General features: G+C 33.3%; 4 protein-coding genes across 11 annotated transcripts; 3 read left to right on the forward strand and 1 right to left on the reverse strand.

Moving 5' to 3' along the window:
* The first annotated feature begins 1,196 nt into the window (after window positions 1-1,196).
* On the forward strand, window positions 1,197-5,090 carry LOC123898768 (bifunctional nuclease 1-like). The gene is made up of 11 exons (XM_045949782.1): window positions 1,197-1,540; window positions 1,639-1,921; window positions 2,425-2,595; window positions 2,754-2,803; window positions 2,927-2,983; window positions 3,104-3,169; window positions 3,258-3,332; window positions 3,607-3,725; window positions 3,914-4,005; window positions 4,616-4,670; window positions 4,798-5,090. Exons 2-11 carry the CDS (start codon window positions 1,645-1,647, stop codon window positions 4,811-4,813), a joined length of 978 nt encoding a protein of 325 aa, XP_045805738.1. The 5' UTR covers window positions 1,197-1,540; window positions 1,639-1,644; the 3' UTR covers window positions 4,814-5,090.
* Window positions 5,091-6,305: 1,215 nt separating this feature from the next.
* Window positions 6,306-8,901, forward strand: LOC123898767 (mitogen-activated protein kinase homolog NTF3). Its single transcript, XM_045949781.1, has 3 exons — window positions 6,306-6,498; window positions 7,088-7,513; window positions 7,896-8,901. The coding sequence occupies exons 2-3, from the start codon at window positions 7,091-7,093 to the stop codon at window positions 8,589-8,591; spliced, it is 1,119 nt and encodes a 372-aa protein (XP_045805737.1). The 5' UTR covers window positions 6,306-6,498; window positions 7,088-7,090; the 3' UTR covers window positions 8,592-8,901.
* Window positions 8,902-11,665: 2,764 nt separating this feature from the next.
* LOC123898765 (phosphatidylinositol/phosphatidylcholine transfer protein SFH6-like) lies at window positions 11,666-15,871 on the forward strand. Of its 2 annotated transcripts, none has more exons than XM_045949777.1 (14): window positions 11,666-11,901; window positions 12,101-12,371; window positions 12,790-12,889; window positions 12,975-13,241; window positions 13,490-13,567; window positions 13,815-13,916; window positions 14,034-14,083; window positions 14,173-14,272; window positions 14,369-14,467; window positions 14,551-14,661; window positions 14,764-14,899; window positions 15,016-15,314; window positions 15,451-15,525; window positions 15,642-15,871. In XM_045949777.1, exons 1-14 carry the CDS (start codon window positions 11,886-11,888, stop codon window positions 15,654-15,656), a joined length of 1,719 nt encoding a protein of 572 aa, XP_045805733.1. In that variant the 5' UTR covers window positions 11,666-11,885; the 3' UTR covers window positions 15,657-15,871. The 2 variants fall into 2 exon arrangements, with proteins under 2 accessions (XP_045805733.1, XP_045805734.1); XM_045949778.1 differs by having other exon boundaries at window positions 15,645-15,871.
* On the reverse strand, window positions 15,761-21,541 carry LOC123898766 (inositol-pentakisphosphate 2-kinase-like). Of its 7 annotated transcripts, none has more exons than XR_006805424.1 (10): window positions 21,265-21,541; window positions 21,067-21,182; window positions 20,769-20,978; window positions 20,455-20,602; window positions 19,811-19,851; window positions 19,523-19,633; window positions 18,728-19,324; window positions 17,959-18,152; window positions 17,256-17,405; window positions 16,001-16,275 (listed from the first exon to the last, which is right to left on the reverse strand). XR_006805424.1 is itself a non-coding variant. In XM_045949779.1 (8 exons), exons 2-8 carry the CDS (start codon window positions 21,166-21,168, stop codon window positions 18,009-18,011), a joined length of 1,353 nt encoding a protein of 450 aa, XP_045805735.1. In that variant the 5' UTR covers window positions 21,169-21,182; window positions 21,265-21,541; the 3' UTR covers window positions 16,001-18,008. The 7 variants fall into 7 exon arrangements, 1 of the variants encoding a protein (XP_045805735.1); XR_006805419.1 differs by having other exon boundaries at window positions 17,951-18,152; XR_006805422.1 differs by having other exon boundaries at window positions 17,256-17,415; window positions 17,951-18,152.
* Between the last annotated feature and the right edge of the window lie 237 nt (window positions 21,542-21,778).

Raw genomic sequence — 21,778 nt, forward strand, 5'->3', positions numbered from 1 at the left:
TGTCCTTACATGTTAAGGAATTCAAAAGTGGAAAACTTGCATCGTAAAAAGTAATATTTTGACTTTTACAAAATTGAATGCACGAATTTTCAGGGAAATATTTCTATACTTAGTTTCTTAGTATGTGCCTAAGGGGCAAGTGCACATGTTAGATTTCTCCACTAAAAAAAAATTAACAATGAAAACAAGTGTGTTGATGCCTCGGGCAACATGATTATGACTTAGTCTTTTATGATATTTTTCCGGTATCAATTAGTGAGATCTTTGCTTGTGATAATATGGGGATCTCTAGCCTAGGTTAATTACTACGTAATTTCTTCTTTTGAGCTTAATTATTCCCCTTTGATACCAAAAAAAAAAAAGTAGGCATGCTTTCGATAAGTATAGTAAATAGTGTTATTTAATTACTAAATTAACCTTTGAATGTTTAGATTATTCATTTTGCCAAAATAAGAACTGAAATGCTAGCAAGTAGCTAGCAATCCAGGGACCAGTTTATTAATAAATAAGTTGGAAATGAGAGATAAGTAAAGGATAGATGTTGAAAATAAAAAGTAGAGTAAAGGATAAGGCTTGAAAGGTTCACCTTAGATTCTTAGTTTTTTTTTAACGGCTAAGCAGATTGAATTAACACAAACTCAAGCATAAAGGGTATCCAGGCTTGAGACTAAACCCAAATACTCCATAGGATTAAGATGGCTAAGGACATACATAAATGCACCAACCAAACTATAAATCTTGGCAATGTCATGTGACACCATAGGATTAGTTTGGTTGTGGTCGTGTCTTGCCTAACACTTATGGTAGATGGCTAATATGGCGCACTCGCACAAAATTATAAAAATTAGAATTGATTGACTAATTTTAATTTATCTGTGAATTTTGTTCACATTTATATTTTAAAGCCTCCTAGTAAAGTTAAACAAACAATTTTTTTTTTTTTTTTCACCTTCTGGTTCTTAGGGAAGGGGGCTTTAGTAGTCAGAGTTCTGGACGAGTTCTGGCATCGAGTGGTTCCAGTCCCCTTCCAAAAGTAGTTGCAGGGATCGAACCGTGGTCCTCCATACAAAGTTCAGCGTCAATCACCACTGAACAAGTAAAATTTGGTAAACAAAGAGTATTTTGTTCTTATTATTTTTGTAAAGAAAAGGCAAAGACTAATTAATTTAAAAACAATTATAGTAATGAAGAGGTCGATGTGATCTAGAAAATGAAGAACTAAAAAACATAAGGGTAAAATAGTAATTTGATTTTATTGGTCTATCTAATTGAAGATGATGCTTGCGGTGGAAGAACGGTTGACACTTTCCTGAATTTAAATATCTTCTTCCTCACACTTCCTACCTTACAATTACATACATACACATTATATATTCACTCATCATAAATAAATAATAATCTCTTATCCTCTTTCACCGATCATAATTATCCATTCCTTTATTTCCAGATCCTAATTTTCCACACGATCTATACTTATTATGCACCAATAATTATTAAATCACATAAAAAATATAACGAGATCGCTGATTCATCTTTCAAGGTGCGATTTTTATTCCTAGTTAATCCAATTTCTATGATCTAATCATTATTAATTTAATCACTAATTTTGATTAGCTGGTCAATTTTGGTTTGTAATAGGTTTTAATGGATAAAATGGTTTCTGTGAAAGGACCAGCTATGTGCAGTGTTCCTATCATGTCTATGATTGGACCAATCAACGCTGGTTGTAGTAGAACTGAATTTTGGGGATTTTCTGCAACTACCAAAATCAAGCCAAATTCTCTTTCTTGCCATGTAAATATGAGAAAGTGTAAAACTGTCAATTGCAGTTTCAACTCATCTTCAAATGGTAGTGGAAGTATGGCTGAGAATTTTAATGAAAATGATGAAGATTATGTTAATTCTACTATTCTTGAAGCAGGTATATATTATTATATTTGCTTACTATTTTAGTTACTAAAAAAATTTGTATTTTTATTGATTTTGATTATGATTATGTTACCAGAGTTAGTAACTAATTGGTGTGATCAAGCATTGGAAACTTTATTTTATTTTTATGGCTGTCAAAATAGTGTTTAGCTGCTAAAAAATGTTTTTTTTTTATTGATTATGATTGTGGTGCTAGAGTTAGTATAATTGGTGTGATCAATGTAACTGTTTAGTGTATTTTTTTTTATAAGACCAGAAAATTTGGAAATTTTATTTTATTTTATTTTATTTTCATGACTGTGAAAATAGAGTTTAGCTGCTAAAAAATGCTTTTTTTTTTATTGATTATGATTATGCTGCCGGAGTTATTAATTGGTATGATCAATGTAACTGTTTAGTGTATTATTGTTTGATAAGACCAGAAGCCTTGGAAATTTTGTTTTATTTTCATGGTTGTGAAGATAGAGTTGTTGTGTGTGTGTTTTTTTTGTATAGTTGAGGTGAAGAGTGGAGCAGATGGGTTCGTAGTCAGAATGAGGGATGGTAGACACTTGCGATGCATCCATAACAGCCCGCACGGAGGACTACTTCCAGATTATGCACCGCATCCTGCAATTGTGTTGAAGATGGAGGATGGGACTGGTCTACTTCTCCCCATAATTGTTTGTATGTCTTTTACTATCTTTCTGTATTGTATTGTATCATGAATTTGTATTGTGCTGTATTTCATTATATCATACAAGTTTACGTGTTGGATTCTATATATTATTTTGGTGATTATATCTCTCTCCCAATTTAATTTTGTGGTTCATCTTCATTTGTAGTGGAGATGCCAAGTGTCCTCTTAATGGCAGCAGTTCGTAATGTTCAAATAGTATGTCTTCTATTTTCATTTTCAATTAAATTCCATCACATTAGTAGTAAAATTTTGGATCCAATTTATTCTGCTAACATACCCTCATGAACCAAACAACTAACTATTTGGTTGCTGCATCAGGCTAGACCTACTTTATATCAAGTAGTGAAGGAGATGATTGACAAGATGGGTTATGAAGTATGATTATTTTTTATCCCTTTGCTATTACATGCTCCTAATCTTGATTGTATTGTGGTCTTCCTTCACACTCTCATAACTTATATCAATAATCAATTGACAAAAATGTTTCCCATGCAGGTCCGAGCCGTGAGAGTTACTAAAAGAGTTCACGAGGCGTATTTTGCTCAGCTATATCTTTCCAAGGTAATCTTCATGCTTTCCTCCCCCGTCATCAAACCACAAAAAAATACCCTGAAGATTTGTCTGACAGTATGACTTGTACTCGGTATAGGTTGGAAATGAGTCAGAATGTATGAGCTTTGACCTTCGACCTTCTGATGCTATCAACATTGCCGTCAGATGCAAGGTAATTAGTTTATGTGAATTTAATCATGTGAATACATCATCACTTGTAGCATACTACATTCTCCTCTTTCTTTGCTTGGTGGTTGTTGATTTGTGCCCCGAAAACAAACGTAATTGTTCAGTCAAGTTTCATAGGTAGGATTCACTGTTGCAATGTTTTGGCAAATGTTGCCTATTATGGAACCTGGAAGTCTTGGATCAAATTCCAATTATTAAAAGTTATTAGTTAAACGAAACATGTTTATCAAAGATTTAACTGGTCACCAACGTTGTAGGTGCCTATACAAGTCAACAAGTATTTGGCATACAGTGATGGAATGAGAGTAATTGAATCAGGCAAACTGTCAACTCAGTCCCCTGGTTCAGATGGCCCATTATTTACTGAACTGGATCGGTAGGTTTTTTGAAGATACATTTTAAGGCAGTATGACTTTTGTGTAGTGTAGTATTCATAATCTCTGTTCTGGACATACTTTCATTTTTATTTTTTCAACAAAGAAATCTTGGAATCTGACTCATTACTAGCACTTTTTCCATTTTGAAAGAGAAGTATTAACTAAAATCAAAATGACTTATATGTAGACCAAATGGTAAGCCTTGTGTTGAAACCAAGGAGTTCAATCTTTTGCACAACATGTTGCAAGCTGTTGTAGAAGAGCGCTATCAAGATGCTGGTAATTGTTTTGTTTCTTATTATTTCTTTGCCTTCGTTTGTAATTGTTTTGTCTCTTTTTATTTCGCTACCTTATCTCTGTTTTTAGTCTTGGAACTTTTATTTTTTTTGTATTATGCATGATGATTGATGTATGACAAAAGTTCTTTTGATGATTGATGTATTAGTGCCTACTAATCATTATTGATTTTAACTCTAGTCTACAACACTAATTTGTTGTTGGATTGGAATTTGAAACAGTCAACTTGTATTTTTGCCACTTTGATTTATAAAATTGATTTAGCATCATCAGTTTAAATCAAATGAATTGGTTCTTTAGTATATGCCCCAACCTTAATATGTAATGAAACAGGTCACTTAATTATAGCCGATTAGTAGCTGATGTGTGGGTAGTTGCTTATAGGTTTCATTTTATTCTTATTTTCCTGCTTTTCTGAAGCTTATCATGTTCTGTAAATCTCAATTCAATCATGTAGTTAAGTTGTTTTTCCTCGGTACAAGCTTTAAATTGGGATGTATGTTTCACAAGATTACATATCTTATGGATTGCAATATAGATTGTACTTCTAAAGTTGCTATTCTTACGTTTAATGTTTCTGATGCAACTCTAGCTTTGTGGAGGGACAAACTTAATCAATTTAGGGCTGAAAAGAAAGCTAATAACAGGTGAGCATATTTCATATGACAATGTCGGATTCTCAGTCATAAAAGTTTCTAGTTGATTCATTTAGTTTCTCAGTCATATGTTAACTACATTATATATTTAAGTGGACAACTTTTTGTTCTGTTTCAGATCCTGGACACTCTAAAATTGTATATATAAAGATCCAGCATTGGAATGTCGACGGGAATTGGAAGAGCAGATAGCTGTCTACCTTTCGCTTCTTCCCTTGTGTATACTTTTAATATGTTTGTGAATATTTGTGTGCGTGTATATAAATAAAATATAAACATTAACACTAATGTATCAGGATAACTTTATTATGTTTTTCCACTGTTAATATGTATTCTGGTTCATACATTGGATGCAGCATATTGCTGATGGTTGTGATGTGTTATGAGAGTTGCAGGAACTTGATAAACAAATTCTTGGATGTTTATTTATTTATATATAAAATGAAATGACAAATAGAATCAGGAATTAAACAAATCAATAATCCACTGACTTATTTTTTGGTGACTTACATGTAGAGAATGGACAATTTCAATGATGTCAGAATAACTTTTTCAAGTGATTTAGTCCTTAATCATAAATAATACACTTATATCACTTATAACTTTTTCAATGATCCTTTCAAAAAAGAACTTTTTCAATGATATCAGCAACTCTTTTAATTGTCTCTCTGAACATAACTCACCATGTAAAGACATTGTATGTAATATGTAAAGACCGGAGTTCGGATCTTGTTATTTCTATTTATTTAACTTAAAAAGTAAAATTTTAGCCGCTGAATTTCCTAAAAAAAAGTTAATTAGGGAAAAAAATTAATTAGGGAACATAAGTCAAGTATAACAAAAAATAAAAAATTGGTAAAATACGCCTTATATCAAGCATTGGTAAAATACTCCGAGCAGATTTTTTACCCTTTGAGGCAGTATATATGTATAGGATAGGATCTTCTTTTTGTTTCCTTATCTTTATCTTTGCACCTGATAGATATCCACCTTGACTTCGAATATATCTTCAGCGTGAATCCGAGCCATTTGAATGGCATGGGCGGATGGAAAGGGGATCTTTCCAAAAGCCTCCGCTCGATGGATTTCACGCTATCTCCGCCTATAAATTCATTGCGGGGGTAGATGGGGACAAGGGCTGCTTGATTAGTTGCTTCTGCATAACAGGAAGAGCATGAGGCGTAGCTTGTTCCCTCTGAAGCGCCTGATTGACTGTTGAGGTGCTTCATGCTTGCACTATGCCCGGAACTGTCTGGCAAGGTCTAATATGAAATAACGGATAATGTCTTTCATAGTGCAGAAGTGAGTGAATAAAATTATTACGAATACAAATTTTATAAAATTCACCGTTTGATTGAAAATTTATCTCATATTAGAATAAAATTATTTAAATTACAAATATAATAAATTTTTTAAAATAAATACGATATAGGTGAGATAAATGTCCAATACAAAAATAAAAAATATAACAAACATTAGATATACAAATGAGTAAAAAAAAAAAAAAACTCTATAATTTGAATACAAAAAGTCGAATCTTTAATCAACTCATGGTGAGGTGATTATATTTTTAAAATAATCTATCTATACTCATTTTTTGACACAAGTTGTTTTTTTATCTATATAGATATTTTCAAGAGTTAAGATATTTGTCGTGTCGTAAGATGTAAGATAAATGTTAATGTAACCTTTTGATAACATTGTTGTTATGTCGTAAGATGTAAGATAAATGTAACTTTTTTCATTCTTATTTTCAGAATTTGATCTTGCTCTCTTTACACCAACATCTCTTCTTAGCTCAACTCAACTCTCTCTCAAGGTTTTTTCATTCTCCTTCATTTCAATCTGTTATGTCATCACTGCAATTATTTCAATTTTCTACAATTTTTTGAGGATTAGGGTTTCTAAACTTTTAAATTGGGGCTTTTTTGGCTGTTACGAGATTTTCAGAAATTGAGTTTCTTGTGTTGTGATCGACGGAAATTAAACCCTGGACACTAATTTCCTGTTCTTCTACATTTCAAAATTTTCTCTTTTTTTTTTATCTTGCTTAATTTACATTTTCTATTTCCTACAGATCTCTACATAATCATCAATTTCATTATAATTTTGATTTCGATCTGCTACTTCCTTACTGCAATTTTTCAAAAAATGATACTATCTCCCAAGGTTAATTAATCTTTCCAATCTCGTTTAATTATATCTATTATTACTAATTAATTAATTAATTAATTGAAGTATTTTAATCAGGGGTGTGCTAGTTTTTTTTGGTCTTTTTGTAATAATGATTGATATTAATTATGCATTAACAACACTAGTTTTTTTCACTCTGCACTTAACACAGAAATTAAAACTGAAATGAAAATTTTATGAATTGTGAATGATTCTTTGTTGTTGTTGATTTGCAGGGAATGGCGACTCCGGTTGAACCACCAAATGGGATTAGAGCTGAAGGGAAGCATTATTTTTCCATGTGGCAAACTCTTTTTGAGATTGATACTAAATATGTGCCGATTAAGCCGATTGGTCGAGGAGCGTATGGAATTGTTTGTTCTTCTGTCAATAGAGAAACCAACGACAAAGTTGCAATCAAGAAGATACAGAATGCGTTTGAGAATCGCGTTGATGCGCTTAGAACTTTGCGTGAACTGAAACTTCTTCGACATCTTCACCATGATAATGTTATTGCTTTGAAAGACATCATGATGCCCATTCAGAGGAATAGTTTTAAGGATGTTTATCTTGTTTATGAACTCATGGACACCGATTTGCATCAGATTATTAAGTCTTCACAATCATTGTCTAATGATCACTGCCAATATTTCCTCTTTCAGGTATGAATTGTTTTTAGGGTAACCCAGTATTCTGTTACATAAAAATATGTCATTTATCATTAACATTCTGGTTTTCAATTTGTTAGTTGTGTATGCAATGTGTGTTTATTATTCTTGAGTTAACACTATAGGAATCACCTGTGAAACTCATTTGTTAGTTTGTGACAATCTTGCACAAGGCCTTTGGTGAAATTTTATTCAATGTGGCAAGATCTCATATACTTTGAAATGATAGTAGATCCCACCCCATCTGAACCTTTAGCCTTGTAGGTTGTAGCAGCTGATTTGTAGCGCTTAGCTGAAGTTTTAAATCATGTATAATCAATCACCTACGTTGCTTGACTGATTATTGGATTTACTAATTGAAAGTTATTGTTTGCAGTTGCTTCGGGGCTTGAAATATCTTCACTCAGCTAACATCCTTCATCGTGACTTGAAACCTGGGAATCTTCTAATTAATGCAAATTGTGACTTAAAAATATGTGATTTTGGGTTAGCACGCACCAACTGCAGCAAGAACCAGTTCATGACGGAGTATGTTGTCACTCGTTGGTATAGGGCACCAGAACTCCTACTTTGCTGTGACAACTACGGGACATCTATTGATGTATGGTCAGTGGGATGCATCTTTGCTGAGCTTCTTGGACGAAAACCTATTTTCCCCGGTTCAGAGTGCCTTAATCAACTAAAACTTATTATCAATATCCTTGGTAGTCAAAGGGAGGAGGATATTGAATTTATTGATAATCCAAAGGCAAAGAGGTACATCAAATCGCTTCCATATTCTCCTGGAACCCCCTTTTCCAGACTTTACCCCAATGCACATCCATTGGCAATTGATCTACTGGCAAAGATGCTTGTTTTTGATCCCACAAAAAGGATTAGTGTCACGGAAGCGCTTCAACACCCTTTCATGGCCTCTCTCTATGATCCTAATTGTGACCCTCCTGCCATCATTCCAATTGATCTTGACATTGATGAAGATCTAGGGGAAGAGGTGATAAGGGAGTTGATGTGGAAGGAAATGGTTCATTACCATCCTGAATCTGCAATGGAAAATGCAGAGTTATGCTCTTAATATTATTTTCTTCAGGGTTCTTTTTTGTTATGTTCCCTTTTGTTGTCCCAATAGTGTCTAATATAATAGCTTGCTTTGAATAACTAGCAGTGCTAGCTCATCAGTGAGCTCAATATATATTTTGTTTCCTCTTTGTTGAGAATAGAGAAAACAGCTAAAATATGGCCATCTTGAAAAAGCATGAAACACTGTTTGCTGATGATGCCTGATAGGTAGCTTTTAATTGCCATGTTGAGACATTGGTTTTGTCTTGAACTCAGTATTGTAATTGCCTCCTTTCAGTTGTATATAATGTGATTTTTTTTATTAATAATATATATCGTGTTTTTATTAAAACCTTTCTGTAAATAGTATGGATTTTTAAGGATTTAAACATGATGAAGTGCATTGGTGTGATCAATGTGACTGGAGGATGGGACTGGTCTACTCTCCCCACAATTGTTTGTATGTATTTTACTTCCTTTCTTTATTGTATAGTATCATTATATCATACAAGTTTACGTTTTGGATTCTATATATTATTTTGGTGACTATACACCTCTTCCAATTTAATTTTGTGGTTCATCTTCATTTGTAGTGGAGATGCCAAGTGTCCTGCTAATGGCAGCAGTTCGCAATGTTCAAATAGTATGTCTTCTATTTTCATTTTCAATTAAATTCCATCACATTAGTAGTAAAATTTTGAAAGAGATAACTAAAATAAAAATGACTTATTTGCAGACCAAATGGTAAGCCTTGTGTTGAAACCAAGGAGTTCAATCTTTTGCACAACATGTTGGAAGCTGTTGTAGAAGAGCGTTATCAAGATGCCGGTAATTGTTTTGTTTCTTTTTATTTCTTTACCTTATCTTTCTTTTTAGTCTTGGAACTTTTTTTTTTGGTATTATGCATGATGATTAATGTATGTCAAAAGTTCTTTACCTAATCATTATTGATTTTCACTCTAGTCTACAACACTAATTTGTTGTTGGATTTGAATTTGAAACAGTCAACTTGTATTTTTGCCAGTTCGATTCCCTTTACAAAATTGATTTAGCATCATTAGTTGAAATCAAATGAATTGGTTGTTTAATATATGCTCCAGCCTTAATAGGTATATGAAACAGGTCACTTAAATAATTATAGCCGACTACTAGCTGATGTGTGGCTAGGTGCTTATAGATTTCATTTTATTCTTATTTTCCTGCTTTTCTAAAGCTTATCATGTTCTGTAAATCTCAATTCAACCATGTAGATAAGTTTTTCCTCGGCACAAGCTTTAAATTGGGATGTATGTTTCACAAGATTACATTTCTTATGGATTGCAATATAGATTGGACTTCTAAAGTTACTATTCTTACGTCTCATGTTTCTGATGCAACTCTAGCTTTGTGGAGGGACAAACTTAATCAATTTAGGGCTGAAAAGAAAGTGAATAACAGGTGAGCATATTTCATGACAATGTCGGATTCTCAGTCATAAAAGTTTCTAGTTGATTCATTTACTCCAATTCAACCGTCTTCGGGTCTCTTTTCTTTTTCTTTTGTATGTTAACAACATTATATCTTTAAGTTGACAACTTTTTGTTCTGTTTCAGATCCTGGACACTCTAAAATTGTATATATAAATATCCAGCATTGGAATGTCGACGGGAATTGGAAGAGCAGATAGCAGTATCATGATAACTTTATAATGTTTTTCCACTCTTAATATGTACTATTCTGGTTCATACATTGGATGCAGCATATTGCTGATGGTTGTGATGTGTGTTGTGAGAGTTGCAGGAACTAGATAAAAAAATTCTTGCATGTTTATATATAAAATGAAATGACAATTAGAAACAGGAACTAAACAAACCAATAATCCACTGATTTATTTTTTGGTGACCTACATGTAGAGAATGACAATTTCAATGATGTCATATAAAAGGATTCTGTTTCAGAACTATGTCTTGAGAGTTGAGACTATTTGATTAATCATTTTGAGTTTGGGTTTGCTCTACCTTCCGTTGAGTTATAGATAAGATAAAATTTAGAGTTAACTTTCTTCTTGTTGTGTTTGTCTTTCTTCTATCCAAGGCCAATCATTTAGTGGACCCCAAGAGGGAATCTTTTAGTGGGAAGAAGTGGATAATATAAGAATGAATATTGGGATGGAATATATACATTTGTGAGCACTGAGCACTATAATCCTCTCTGTATAATTTTACACATAAGGGAATAATCAAGTAATGTATTAAATTCATTGTAAAAAAAAAAAGTAATGTATTAAATTTGTTTATTTAGTATATTGATCTTCTGAAATTACTCTCTAACTTTCAAAAAGACACTCAAATATGTTTAGTTTTACGATTATAGTACACAAGTTTTCAACAGTTGAGCATTTGAGCTAGAATATACTGTGGAAGAATTTATATACAATCAAATAAATTGTTATCTAGAAAATTAGTTTGTCAACAAAAAAAAAAAACACAAATAATTTGTTATCTAATCCTAAGCTACAGTAGATCATGGTACAAGTACAAACGCATAACCAAACACAGTAGATCATGGTAGGATATAAATAATCATTACACTAAATAATTTCAAACAATTTTTTTTATATATTTGTATTTATTTCTACAATTTATGGAAATAACATAAAAATTCCAAAAAATATGTCGATGTTTTAATATTTATATTGTAAATTAATTTTGATGAAATGAATAACAATAATATAACCATTGACAAAGACAAAGCCTACGTCGACTAATAAATAGTGGGTCCATAGAAACAGAAGGTGGCAAGTGCCAAAGAGGTCCAGAATCAAAACTCAATAGATTTTTATTTGTAAATAAAAATGTAATGTGAGGCAAAGCATCATCCATATCCATATATTATTCGTCGAATTAAATAATGCTCCCGAAACACTTATTAAACATGTCGATAAAAGAAAATTAAAGATAAAATTAATATTAAAATATATCTTAACATTTTAAAAATATTAAATGCACATATTTCAAAATAAAATTTACTTATTAATATATTTAACTAATATCCGAAACACTGTTTAACATTTTCTTATATTAATATATTAATATATGACATAGAACATTCATACTATCAATTTTACATCATATATTGCCTTTGACAACATTTACATTAAATTTGTCTTTAGCCGACACCCTCCCTTGTCTGCTACATGTACCTAGATGATTGACCCAACCCATGTAGTATCATGTATCCTTCACCCAAAAATATCATCAATAAAGCTTAAAAAAAAATTAATTAAATTTGCTTCAGCTTCTGCTTCCTCAAGTTTCACTACCAACTTATCATGTCTGAACTCCTTTGTGAGTAGTAACCCCTCTCCTTTATTTTTCTTGGTTATCTTTTATTCATTTTTTCATGAATTCAGTTGCTTATTTTTGTCATCTAAATATTTTATGCTTTGCATAAGATTTATTTAATTTAATTTTTTTAATCAAAGTCCTATTTATTGAACTGAGTTTAGTAGAATGAATGAATGAATGAATTATTACTGATTATTAGGCAATGATGAAAGAAGAGAGAATTCAGAAGATGATAAGTGGAAAAAAATTGGCAGTCTTAAAAAGAAAGCAATAAATGCATCAAGTAAATTAAGGCATTCTCTTACAAAGAAAAGAAGCAGCAAAAGTGGTAGTGGTAGTAGAAGCAATTCCCTCTCCATTGAAGATGTTAGACAAGTTGAGGAGCTTCAAGCAGTGGATGCATTTCGACAATCACTTATATTAGATAACTTACTTCCTCCAATACATGATGACTACCATATGTTATTGAGGTTACACACTCTTATCCCTTACTAGTTATGGTCTTGTTCATGAAAGAAAACATTTCTATATTCAAAGAGAAAATATGGTCTAGTTATTTTATAAAAGCTACATAAACTGTTTTTGTAAGTTCTTATAAAGTATTTATCCAAATAAGATGAAACAGCTTATGGACATCACATAAGCCGTTTGCATAAGTTTATTCAAACACCTTGTTAAGTGCTTATCGTTTTCTTATACGGCCAAAATTAATAATTAATTAGTTGTTAATTTTAGTATTTTTGTTCTCCTTCATCAGAACTTGAACCTTGAACCTTTAATAGAGATAAGCTATTCATAAGCCAATTCAAACGAGCCAAGGTCTCTTTGCAGGTGGAGTGTAGTTTTTTCCACTATTTGTATAAATTAATACTAAAAAATTTATTGTAGATTCTTGAAAGCAAGGAAGTTTGATGCTGACAAAGCAAAGCTCATGTGGGTCAACATGATCCAATGGAGGAAAGACTATGGTACAGATACAATTATAGAGGTTAGCAATTTGATTCAATAACATATCAACTGTTTTATTAGGTGATTTCCTTTTTCAGTAAATAACTATGTCTTTTTCTCTATAGGATTTTGATTATAAGGAGTTGCAAGAAGTTCAGAAGTACTATCCACATGGTTATCATGGTGTGGATAAGGAGGGAAGACCTGTTTATATTGAGAGACTAGGGAAAGTTGATCCTAATAAGCTTATGCAAGTAACTACCATGGAAAGATATTTGAGATACCATGTCCAAAGTTTTGAGAAAACATTTTCTGTCAAGTTTCCAGCTTGCTCTATAGCTGCTAAGAGACACATAGATTCAAATATAACAATTTTGGATGTTCAAGGCGTGGTACGTTGTCCGTGTAAATGCATATTTAGATTGATGATAAATTTGGCTTAATCATAGTGGTACCGTGATTTTATTAAAGCTCTAAAGTGTAGTTTTTTTAAAATTACAGTGGTACACTCTGATTCTGTTAAATTCACCGTCAATTCAAACATGCATTGAATGGTCACCGAAAGTTTCATGACACCATTTAAACTTGAAATTAGCTAAGACAATAGTTTATATTTACTATTCTTCCCTTTGTTTTCTAGGGTTTCAAAAATTTCACCAAGTCTGCACGAGAACTCATCACCCAGATGCAGAAGATTGATAGCGATTACTATCCTGAAGTATGTAGAATAAAAGAGTTTGGATAAACTCTGAGCTTGTTAAACAATTTCTTCTCATATAAATTGAAATTAGTTTCTATATCTAAAAAAAAATCATTTAACTGCTCTACAAACTTATTTCAATTCAGAAGCTCCCATAAACCAGAAAATAATCCAAACTGAACCTTAATCATTACATTTTTGGCATCTCAATTTTCTAATTGTTTGTAGTGTTTATAATTTATGATCTGTAAATAAAACTGTGCAGACACTTTGTCAAATGTTTATCGTCAATGCTGGCCCTGGTTTTAAGCTTCTCTGGAACACAGTGAAAACATTTATTGATCCCAAAACTACTTCGAAGATCCATGTATGTGTTCCTTACTTGAGTTATAGTTGGTGTCAGATTTTTTTTATTAGATTCTATTGAGGTAAACTTTTGTATTTTCTTGAGATAATGATTGATTGAAACTTGATGTTCTATTAGGTTCTTGGAAACAAGTTCCAAAGTAAATTACTTGAGATTATCGATGCGAGGTAACTTCACATTTAGTTCTGTTCTTGGCATTATATCTAAATCAACTTATATTGCTATTTGAAAATTCTGACCAGCTATAAGTTCTCAGTGAGCTGCCAGAATTTCTAGGTGGTAGTTGCACTTGTGTAGATCATTGTGGCTGTCTGAGATCTGATAAAGGACCATGGCAAGACCCAAACATTTTAAAGGTTTTTCCCCTTATTATTAATCATTAGACCCAAACATTTTAAAGGTTTTTCTGCATTTCACTGTGACTCACTAGAATAGTTGTTGTGTGCATGCAGATGGTTCTTAGTGGTAAAGTGCAATGTTCTAAACAAATAGTGACAGTTTCCAATGACAAGGGGAGGGTGATTGGATGTGATAAAACATCTATTCCAATGGTACAATTTTCATTGCTATCTTAGACACTGTATAATGAGGTGTAGTAATTATCTCATTTAATTTTTGGTTTCTGAGAGCACAGATACGAAGTGGATCATCTACTGGAGAATCAGGATCTGAAGCTGAAGATATCACCTCTCCCAAAGCATGTGGGAATTCTATGAACCCTATATTAACTCCTGTCCGAGAAGAGGCAAGTGATCGTACATTGAACATGAGGTTACAACAAAACATAAATGCTGCAACGAATAACAAATAAAACAAATGAATATAATTGTTTTTTATGTTCATCCAGACAAGATCTGCGGATAAGGTCGGTCCTAGTTGCGGTTTTCCTGGGTCTGATGAGTGTGTTCCCCTGGTTGACAAGACTATAGATGTCGGATCAATGGAGAAGCAAGCAGCAGCACCAAACTCATTTGAGTCAAAAGGTGCGAATAAGTTTATACTACAGATTGGGATACTTAGTATAGTTTATATTTGATGTCAAACATCTTGTTAATACTTGATAGCAATACCTTAAGGAATCTTTATGGCATGGATGCAGAAAATTTGCTAATAGTAACCAGGACAGTTACAGTGGCCTTCGTGTTTGCTTTTTTTGCTTTTGTTCGTTCAATAGCATTTCGTGTAACAAAGGGAGTAAAAAGGGAGGAACTTGCTACCAGCTTCACAAAGACAAACCCATCCTCATCTTCTACCTTAACACGCCTTGGTGAACTTGAAAAAAAAGTTGAGACACTACAGAATAAACTTAATGTGATGCCACGTGAGAAAGAGGAGCTGCTAAATGCTGCAGTTTGTCGTGTGGATGCATTGGAAGCAGAGCTCATTGCTACGAAAAAGGTAACGGTATTCCGAAAGTCATTGTCAAAGAGTTCTTTAACTTTAGGTGTATATATTAGTATGTAATTAGTACAGAAGAGTGTTCAATGATTTGTTACGTATATTTGTAAACTAATATTTTTAACTTCATGAACAGGCTTTGTACGAGGCATTAATGAGACAAGAAGAACTTTTGGCATACGTAGACTATCAACAAAAACGCAAATTCAAGGCAAGTCAGAAGTTAATGCATCTTGTCTAGTTTAAATATATCAATAATCAAATGCTAGTTAGTAGTTACCATCCTTTATGGGAATTCTTTAAAATGTGTTCATTCTGTTTGTAAAGCAGTGCTGCTGGTAACGAGACACTGCATATGACGGAGTTGTTCGGTGGTTCTCTCTTTCTCTCTCAGTGCCCGTGTGTGTGTATGTGTGCATGTGTAGAATAAATTGACATGCATAATATTTTACAAATTAGAGTAAATATTGATTCTATACATCTGTTTCCAATACAGACTTCTTCATTTGAATGTGTTTGGGTATTGAATAATATTACAACCACACATTTTTAACTTAGCAATGGATCCTCAAATCATTCAGAATAAATAACACAAATACTATCACATAACATATACATTATTTTGCTTGACAGATGGATAATGGTACAAAATGGCACGATGATCTGAGTTAATAACATTATGGAACAGACATATTCAGTAATAGCATATCATAAGATCATATCTCTAACATAGATTATGAAGAATAGCATCTTTTTTCTCACCTCTCAACTTTTCCTTAGGAATCCCTCTAGTCAGCTCAATTCTTGCCGATTGTTTGAAATATTCACACCTTTATGACCCTCACTACATCAGTTTCACCAATCACTGTCACCTTAAGCAAATACGTTTTACAAATTGCTATTAATTTCTTCATCATTTGCCTGCATCTTGAACAGCTCAGTTTAGCTGATGTCGGAGTCTCTGCAATACAAAAGTGCATCAGTTATGTAAATACTTTCCAACCAAAAAGTACAGAAGCATGTCAGTGTAAGGATAGAAAGAATTTAGAAGTGAAATCATAATATTTGTCACATAATAAAAGACTGCTATAAAGTGGAAGTAAACAAGTAGTGCACGAGTCCAGAATATAAAAAACTAGACGATGTGGAATGAAAATTTATAATGATAGAAAAAACAAGCACCAGCAGAAACAAGAGTCAAGAATTCCTATGATAAATTATTGTCTTTAAGATCTCATCTATACTACCCTGTTCACCATGTTCCAATTAGATGTTTGGCTGAAAACAATGCTAGTTGGCAATTAGACAAAGTAAGTCACGATGACACATGATGTCCAACATCTATTCACCATTACAGCCTCTACATATGATAATCAGATCAACTCTATATCTGAACGCTATTCACCAGGAAAATTACCAAAACACATACCATTTACACAAATAAAAGCAAAATACATTAATTTAGAGTGTAATTTGGTGGCTGAGATACTTAAGAGCAGGCCAACTAATTCTGGGAAGGAGTATAACTATTTGTGAGCTCTAGCATCTTTCTATATTAAGTGAAAATTCCTGTTATCAGCAAGGTTTGCAGTGCTGACTGCTGTAATTTGAATATTAGTATTAGTTAACCTCCAATAAAGAATAAATGACTGCCCACGTTATGATATTTTGATGTTCTATAGAGGACTGCTCTGTAAATTTTTAATCTGTAAAGATTGAAAATGAAGGCATGAAATAAGTAATTAATTATCCTAGTCAAAACAAGGTATGAAACTGTAACTCTGACGTGACATCATCTTTGATTGGAATGTGCCAGCATAATGGTGCAAACATGAACTGCTGCAAATCCAACCCACACATTTCCCTTTGAACTACTTGAATTTGTAACAGTAAGAAAATCCTAGTGTGTTGCTTGGTGGAAGAGAGAGATAAAGGAAAAACCTTGTAACAGATTGAGAGCTCATTGTACGGCATAGACCAGATCATCAGTCACGCCACGGCCAAACTAGGCTGACCAAAGGAAAACCCAGATCTGAGCTGAAGTCACGATCTAAAATAGGCTTTGCTCTGCCAAATTCTCAGTACTTCTTACTGCATTACACTGGGAAGTTAGCAGGCAATTATGACTACACAGTTTGGGAAGATAAATCAGATCTTCTGAATCTTATTCTCAGTTAATTTAGTTGAACTGACTCAACACAGCAAGTAACTGATATCATTAACAATGTAGCTTCTTTTCTTAAACGCAAAAATTGAAAGAATTTAAAAACATGAAGAAAAAAAATTAACATGTAAAAGCACTTGAAATTTAAATGGATCAGAACTACAACCTGCACATGATCATCGGAATCCAATCATGGTGAAGTTGCATTTATAAATTCAGTGCTATTTATTGACTATTTGTACCTATAATATAATTATGGTGCTCAAATATTTCATAATGACTCAAACAAAGCCAGGTTGCAGTACACCACACAGCTATATTTTAAGAAATGATAATGGTGCGAGGATTATCAAGTAATAACATACATAAACCTCTACAAACCAATGCAACATATAGAATACTGTCATGTGTTTAGGGAGGCAGCAGTAGAAGGAATGGAAAAACTATCATTGATCAAATTTCTAATACTTACAGACACACCTTCCTCCAATGCCATCTATAACCAGAGTTTATTAAACCTCAATGTACAATTAAAATTTTTGTAGGTTTCTGACTTCATTTCTTCCTTGATGCATTTTGATCATTTCTCTGTAGCAGCTCACTATCTTCTTATCTAATTCATAATATTCTTCCATTTTACTCATCCGCTTCATATCCAGGTCAATAAAATACGCCTGATACAAATTAAATTGCAGTTAAAATAAGATATAAAATGTAACGATCATTGTGGCTGTTATTTTGTTTTATAGATAAAGAAAACATAGTCATTAAGGATGAAAGGCAATAAAGTATTTTCATATTCAGAGCTAAAGGGGGCAATGAACCAGAGTTACTTAAAGTGGGATATCTATTAATTCACGACTCATGAGTAATAAAAAAAAACATGTTGACAAGCTGAAACACATGAAAGGAAAAGGGTGGAGTGGAGGTGTGCCTGTGTACAGAGTGTGGGTCAATTTGGAAAACCTGTGCTTTTGGTTTCATTGCTTAACACCTTATCTATTTTGAACCAGTATCAGTAAGGATTTGTGATAACAATCTATACCAAAGACTTTTTTTTTTTTTTGAAGTACAGATCACAAAACATTTTACCATTTTCATTTCATCAAACAAAATTTTGAATGACTTTTCACAGTAGCATTTTCAACAGCCCCCGTGCCAATCAACATCCTTTTTGGAAAATGCAATCTAAATCTACCCGCAGAAGCTGAACCAAATTAAGTATATATATATATATAGCACTGCCTACCTTGAAATCAAATGTTTGTTTGGTTGACTCAAGATATACACTATTGGATAAGGATCCTGAATCCCCCTTTTTGCTTGGTCTAAAACATATCATCAGACTACAGTCTTTCACAGTTGCTGCTATCAGGTAGTCCTTTACGATTCTTAAGCTTTCATCCAATGAAGCTGAATGCAATGGGGCATATATTTTTGTTTGATCTTCATTCAACTCCGTACACACCATGCACTGTTGACGAGTAATATCATAATAAGCATGGATGGCTCCTTCTATGTCAACATCATCAAGCTTTTGAACCTCCAAGAGCCGATCAAGGACTCCTGATTTATGCGCAGCCTCAGCAACAAGAGTGAGGAAGTTCTCTGTACATAAACCATCACCAGCTTCAATGATAGACTTAAGTGCACCTTCAAATGCTTTTGCAATACAAAAATTTGTATCTTCTGCGCCACCTCCCAGTCCGCCAAATATGAGAGACCCATTCATAAATACACGGAAATTGTTTTGAGGTGTAGTAAAGAGATCTTTGATAGCTTTATGAATTCTTTCTATGGATCCAGAGAACAGATCAAGTGGATTGTATTCACTTAGCAGTGATATCTGCAAAGATATTGGAAAAATATACATCTCAAATTCAAGGGTTAAAAGGGATAGTGTATATTGAACTGAAATTGTAATAACATCCACGAACAAAACTAAAATATTGGATTCTGGGACTATAGATATGACAACAGGAAGAAGTATGCACTCTGCTGCAAATGGACCGCCATCAAAAGTTATATTTTGTGGTCAGAGTACCTCTCCTTGATGCAACTTCAGGGCTTGGTGCATTTCAAAGCGAGTTATCCTCTTTTTTATAGCAGTTTCTTCAGACACAAATCTTGAAACAGGACGAAATCCGCATTTGGGCTGCTTGTCAAAATAATAGTTAAGTTGTTACAAGCAAGCGAACAAGAGGGTAGGGGGAAACAAGATTGATAATTCATTTAAAATTTCGAAGTTTAAACTAGGTCATTGTTGGATTGGATTGAAAACGAAATGTGTGCTACCAGAGAATATTAATGTATCGCAGTATCAAAAACATACCTTTATCTCAACAGATATGCAGGGGCCAGATGCAAGATTATCTGAAATGAAACAGGGAGCTTGGTTAGAAAATTTATTTCATGTGTTTACTTGAAATTAAAATGGACAACCTCCAAACTGATTAACAGGCTTTCTTGCAGGAGTCATACCAATAAGCTTGATACAATAATATAAATGATTAATAGCATGTTACATACTTGCATTCCATCCTAAAGTAATTTTGCCTCCCTACATTACTTTTCTCTCACTAAAAGTTTGCAAAGGACCGCCTTTGGTGCATGTTTGATGTTTGGATTCCAACTCGATGGGAGTAAAATAATTCAATCATCCATTGGGTCTTGTAAGTAAGATTTAAAACTATCTAGTCTAATATTGCTAGATGGATGATTTCTGCACAAGGTAGGGTACTAAAATATGTCAACTGAAAGAAAGTAAATTAAGGAGCCTAGCAACAGCACAATCCACAATTCTATTCACACAACTGCACAAGGGGGTATAATGTTATTTGAACAGAAGCGGAAACGCATTCAAAGGTTCAGTCGCTCTTTCAAAAAAGGTAGAATTCAGGGAACCAGCATTTAAAACCCTACGAGCATGAAATTTCAAGAACAGAGAAGCAAGTCCATAGAAAGACATGTCAATACCACGGGCAAAGAGTGAATGATCCGACATGATGAGCACATAATCACAATGCATGTCAACCTGGGCAGTATCAACTCTCCAAGCAGGACGTTGACAAATAACATTCTTTTCAACCGATTCAAGAAATCCCGTCGAGACTTTGACATGCATCTAACAAAGTAATAAAGGGTAGATGTTAGTCGGATACCACATATAACAAAAATGTGTTCATTAAAGATTGAACAATTCACAACCAATTACATTCCTCTAAATACACATTTATCAATCAATAAATCAGCATGAACGTGGTAATGGGTAGTTGAAAGAGAAGACATACCCCAGCATCAACAAATTTGGAACCAAGCAATGGCTTCATAACATGAAGAACAAATAATTGGCTAGCAAGTTCATGGTCAGAAGATGAAATGAGTTCATCGACATCTTTCCAGAGTAACCGTTCGTGAGCAGTCAAAGAAGAAGGGCTGGGCGTAGTTTCTACCAGTGAATCATTCCTTGGAGCTTTACGGATTCGCATCACTTTTCCCATCTGCAAAAAAACACACAAAATTCAGCTTCCAAAACAATACAATTAATGAAAGAGAAAGAGAGAAATGGGGAAAAGAAAGAAGACACACAAATGCAGGGGATGATCCAATGTAAGCGAGAACGAGATTAGCAGCTCCTTCGCCTCTGTAAACCCAATCATTTGCATCCTTATCGCTTAAAGTAATCTCCATTCAACAAGTTTTACCTGAAAAGATGAATGGTGATTCGTTGGAGCATTTCGTCGAACAGTAATAAGACACTCGAAATCAATTGAAGAAAAAAAATACCTAGAAGTGTCTGAAATAGAATCGAAGAAACCCTATTGTTCTACTATTCAGCTCCAGTAATCTTTTGTATTGTGATGCGATGGAATGTGATTCTCAAACAAAATCTCAAATGTTTTGGTTCCAATTTTTTGTTATGCTATCCATCAAAATGCAATTTTTCATCCAGGAATGGAATGTGGTGGATCCAGACCAAAACAACATACTACGTTGCAAGACCATTTTAGCCATGCACAACAAAAATAATTATTAAATTTATGTGAGTTAACATAATTTTATTGTTTAGGAGTATTTTTTTTGTTTATGAGTATTATACTGTATTTTTTTTAGGCTTAAATGCAGTTTTGCCCCCCCTGTTTTGATTAAATCGGAATTTTACCCCCCTGTTTTAAAACGCGGACTTTTACCCCCCCCGTTTTATAATTTTTTGGATTTTGCCCCCCCTAAAATTCTGCTTTCGAGTCACAACTTTAAAGCTTCGCACACAACTCAATTTTGATCAATAATTCACCAAAAG

The sequence above is a fragment of the Trifolium pratense genome, linkage group LG7, assembly GCF_020283565.1.
Source record: "Trifolium pratense cultivar HEN17-A07 linkage group LG7, ARS_RC_1.1, whole genome shotgun sequence".
Classification (NCBI taxonomy): Eukaryota; Viridiplantae; Streptophyta; class Magnoliopsida; order Fabales; family Fabaceae; genus Trifolium; species Trifolium pratense.

Coding starts and splice junctions, on each gene's coding strand:
- LOC123898768 (XM_045949782.1), top strand. CDS start 1,645: ATGGATAAAATGGTTTCTGTGAAAGGACCAGCTATGTGCAGTGTTCCT. Junction 2,984..3,103: donor TTGACAAGATGGGTTATGAA/GTATGATTATTT, acceptor TTTCCCATGCAG/GTCCGAGCCGTGAGAGTTAC. Junction 3,170..3,257: donor CTCAGCTATATCTTTCCAAG/GTAATCTTCATG, acceptor TACTCGGTATAG/GTTGGAAATGAGTCAGAATG.
- LOC123898767 (XM_045949781.1), top strand. CDS start 7,091: ATGGCGACTCCGGTTGAACCACCAAATGGGATTAGAGCTGAAGGGAAG. Junction 7,514..7,895: donor GCCAATATTTCCTCTTTCAG/GTATGAATTGTT, acceptor TATTGTTTGCAG/TTGCTTCGGGGCTTGAAATA.
- LOC123898765 (XM_045949777.1), top strand. Junction 12,372..12,789: donor GACTACCATATGTTATTGAG/GTTACACACTCT, acceptor AATTTATTGTAG/ATTCTTGAAAGCAAGGAAGT. Junction 14,084..14,172: donor CTTGAGATTATCGATGCGAG/GTAACTTCACAT, acceptor ATAAGTTCTCAG/TGAGCTGCCAGAATTTCTAG.
- LOC123898766 (XM_045949779.1), bottom strand. CDS start 21,168: ATGGAGATTACTTTAAGCGATAAGGATGCAAATGATTGGGTTTACAGA. Junction 20,979..21,066: donor TTGGATCATCCCCTGCATTT/GTGTGTCTTCTT, acceptor GTTTTTTTGCAG/ATGGGAAAAGTGATGCGAAT. Junction 19,852..20,454: donor TCATTCACTCTTTGCCCGTG/GTATTGACATGT, acceptor GTTTCATTTCAG/ATAATCTTGCATCTGGCCCC.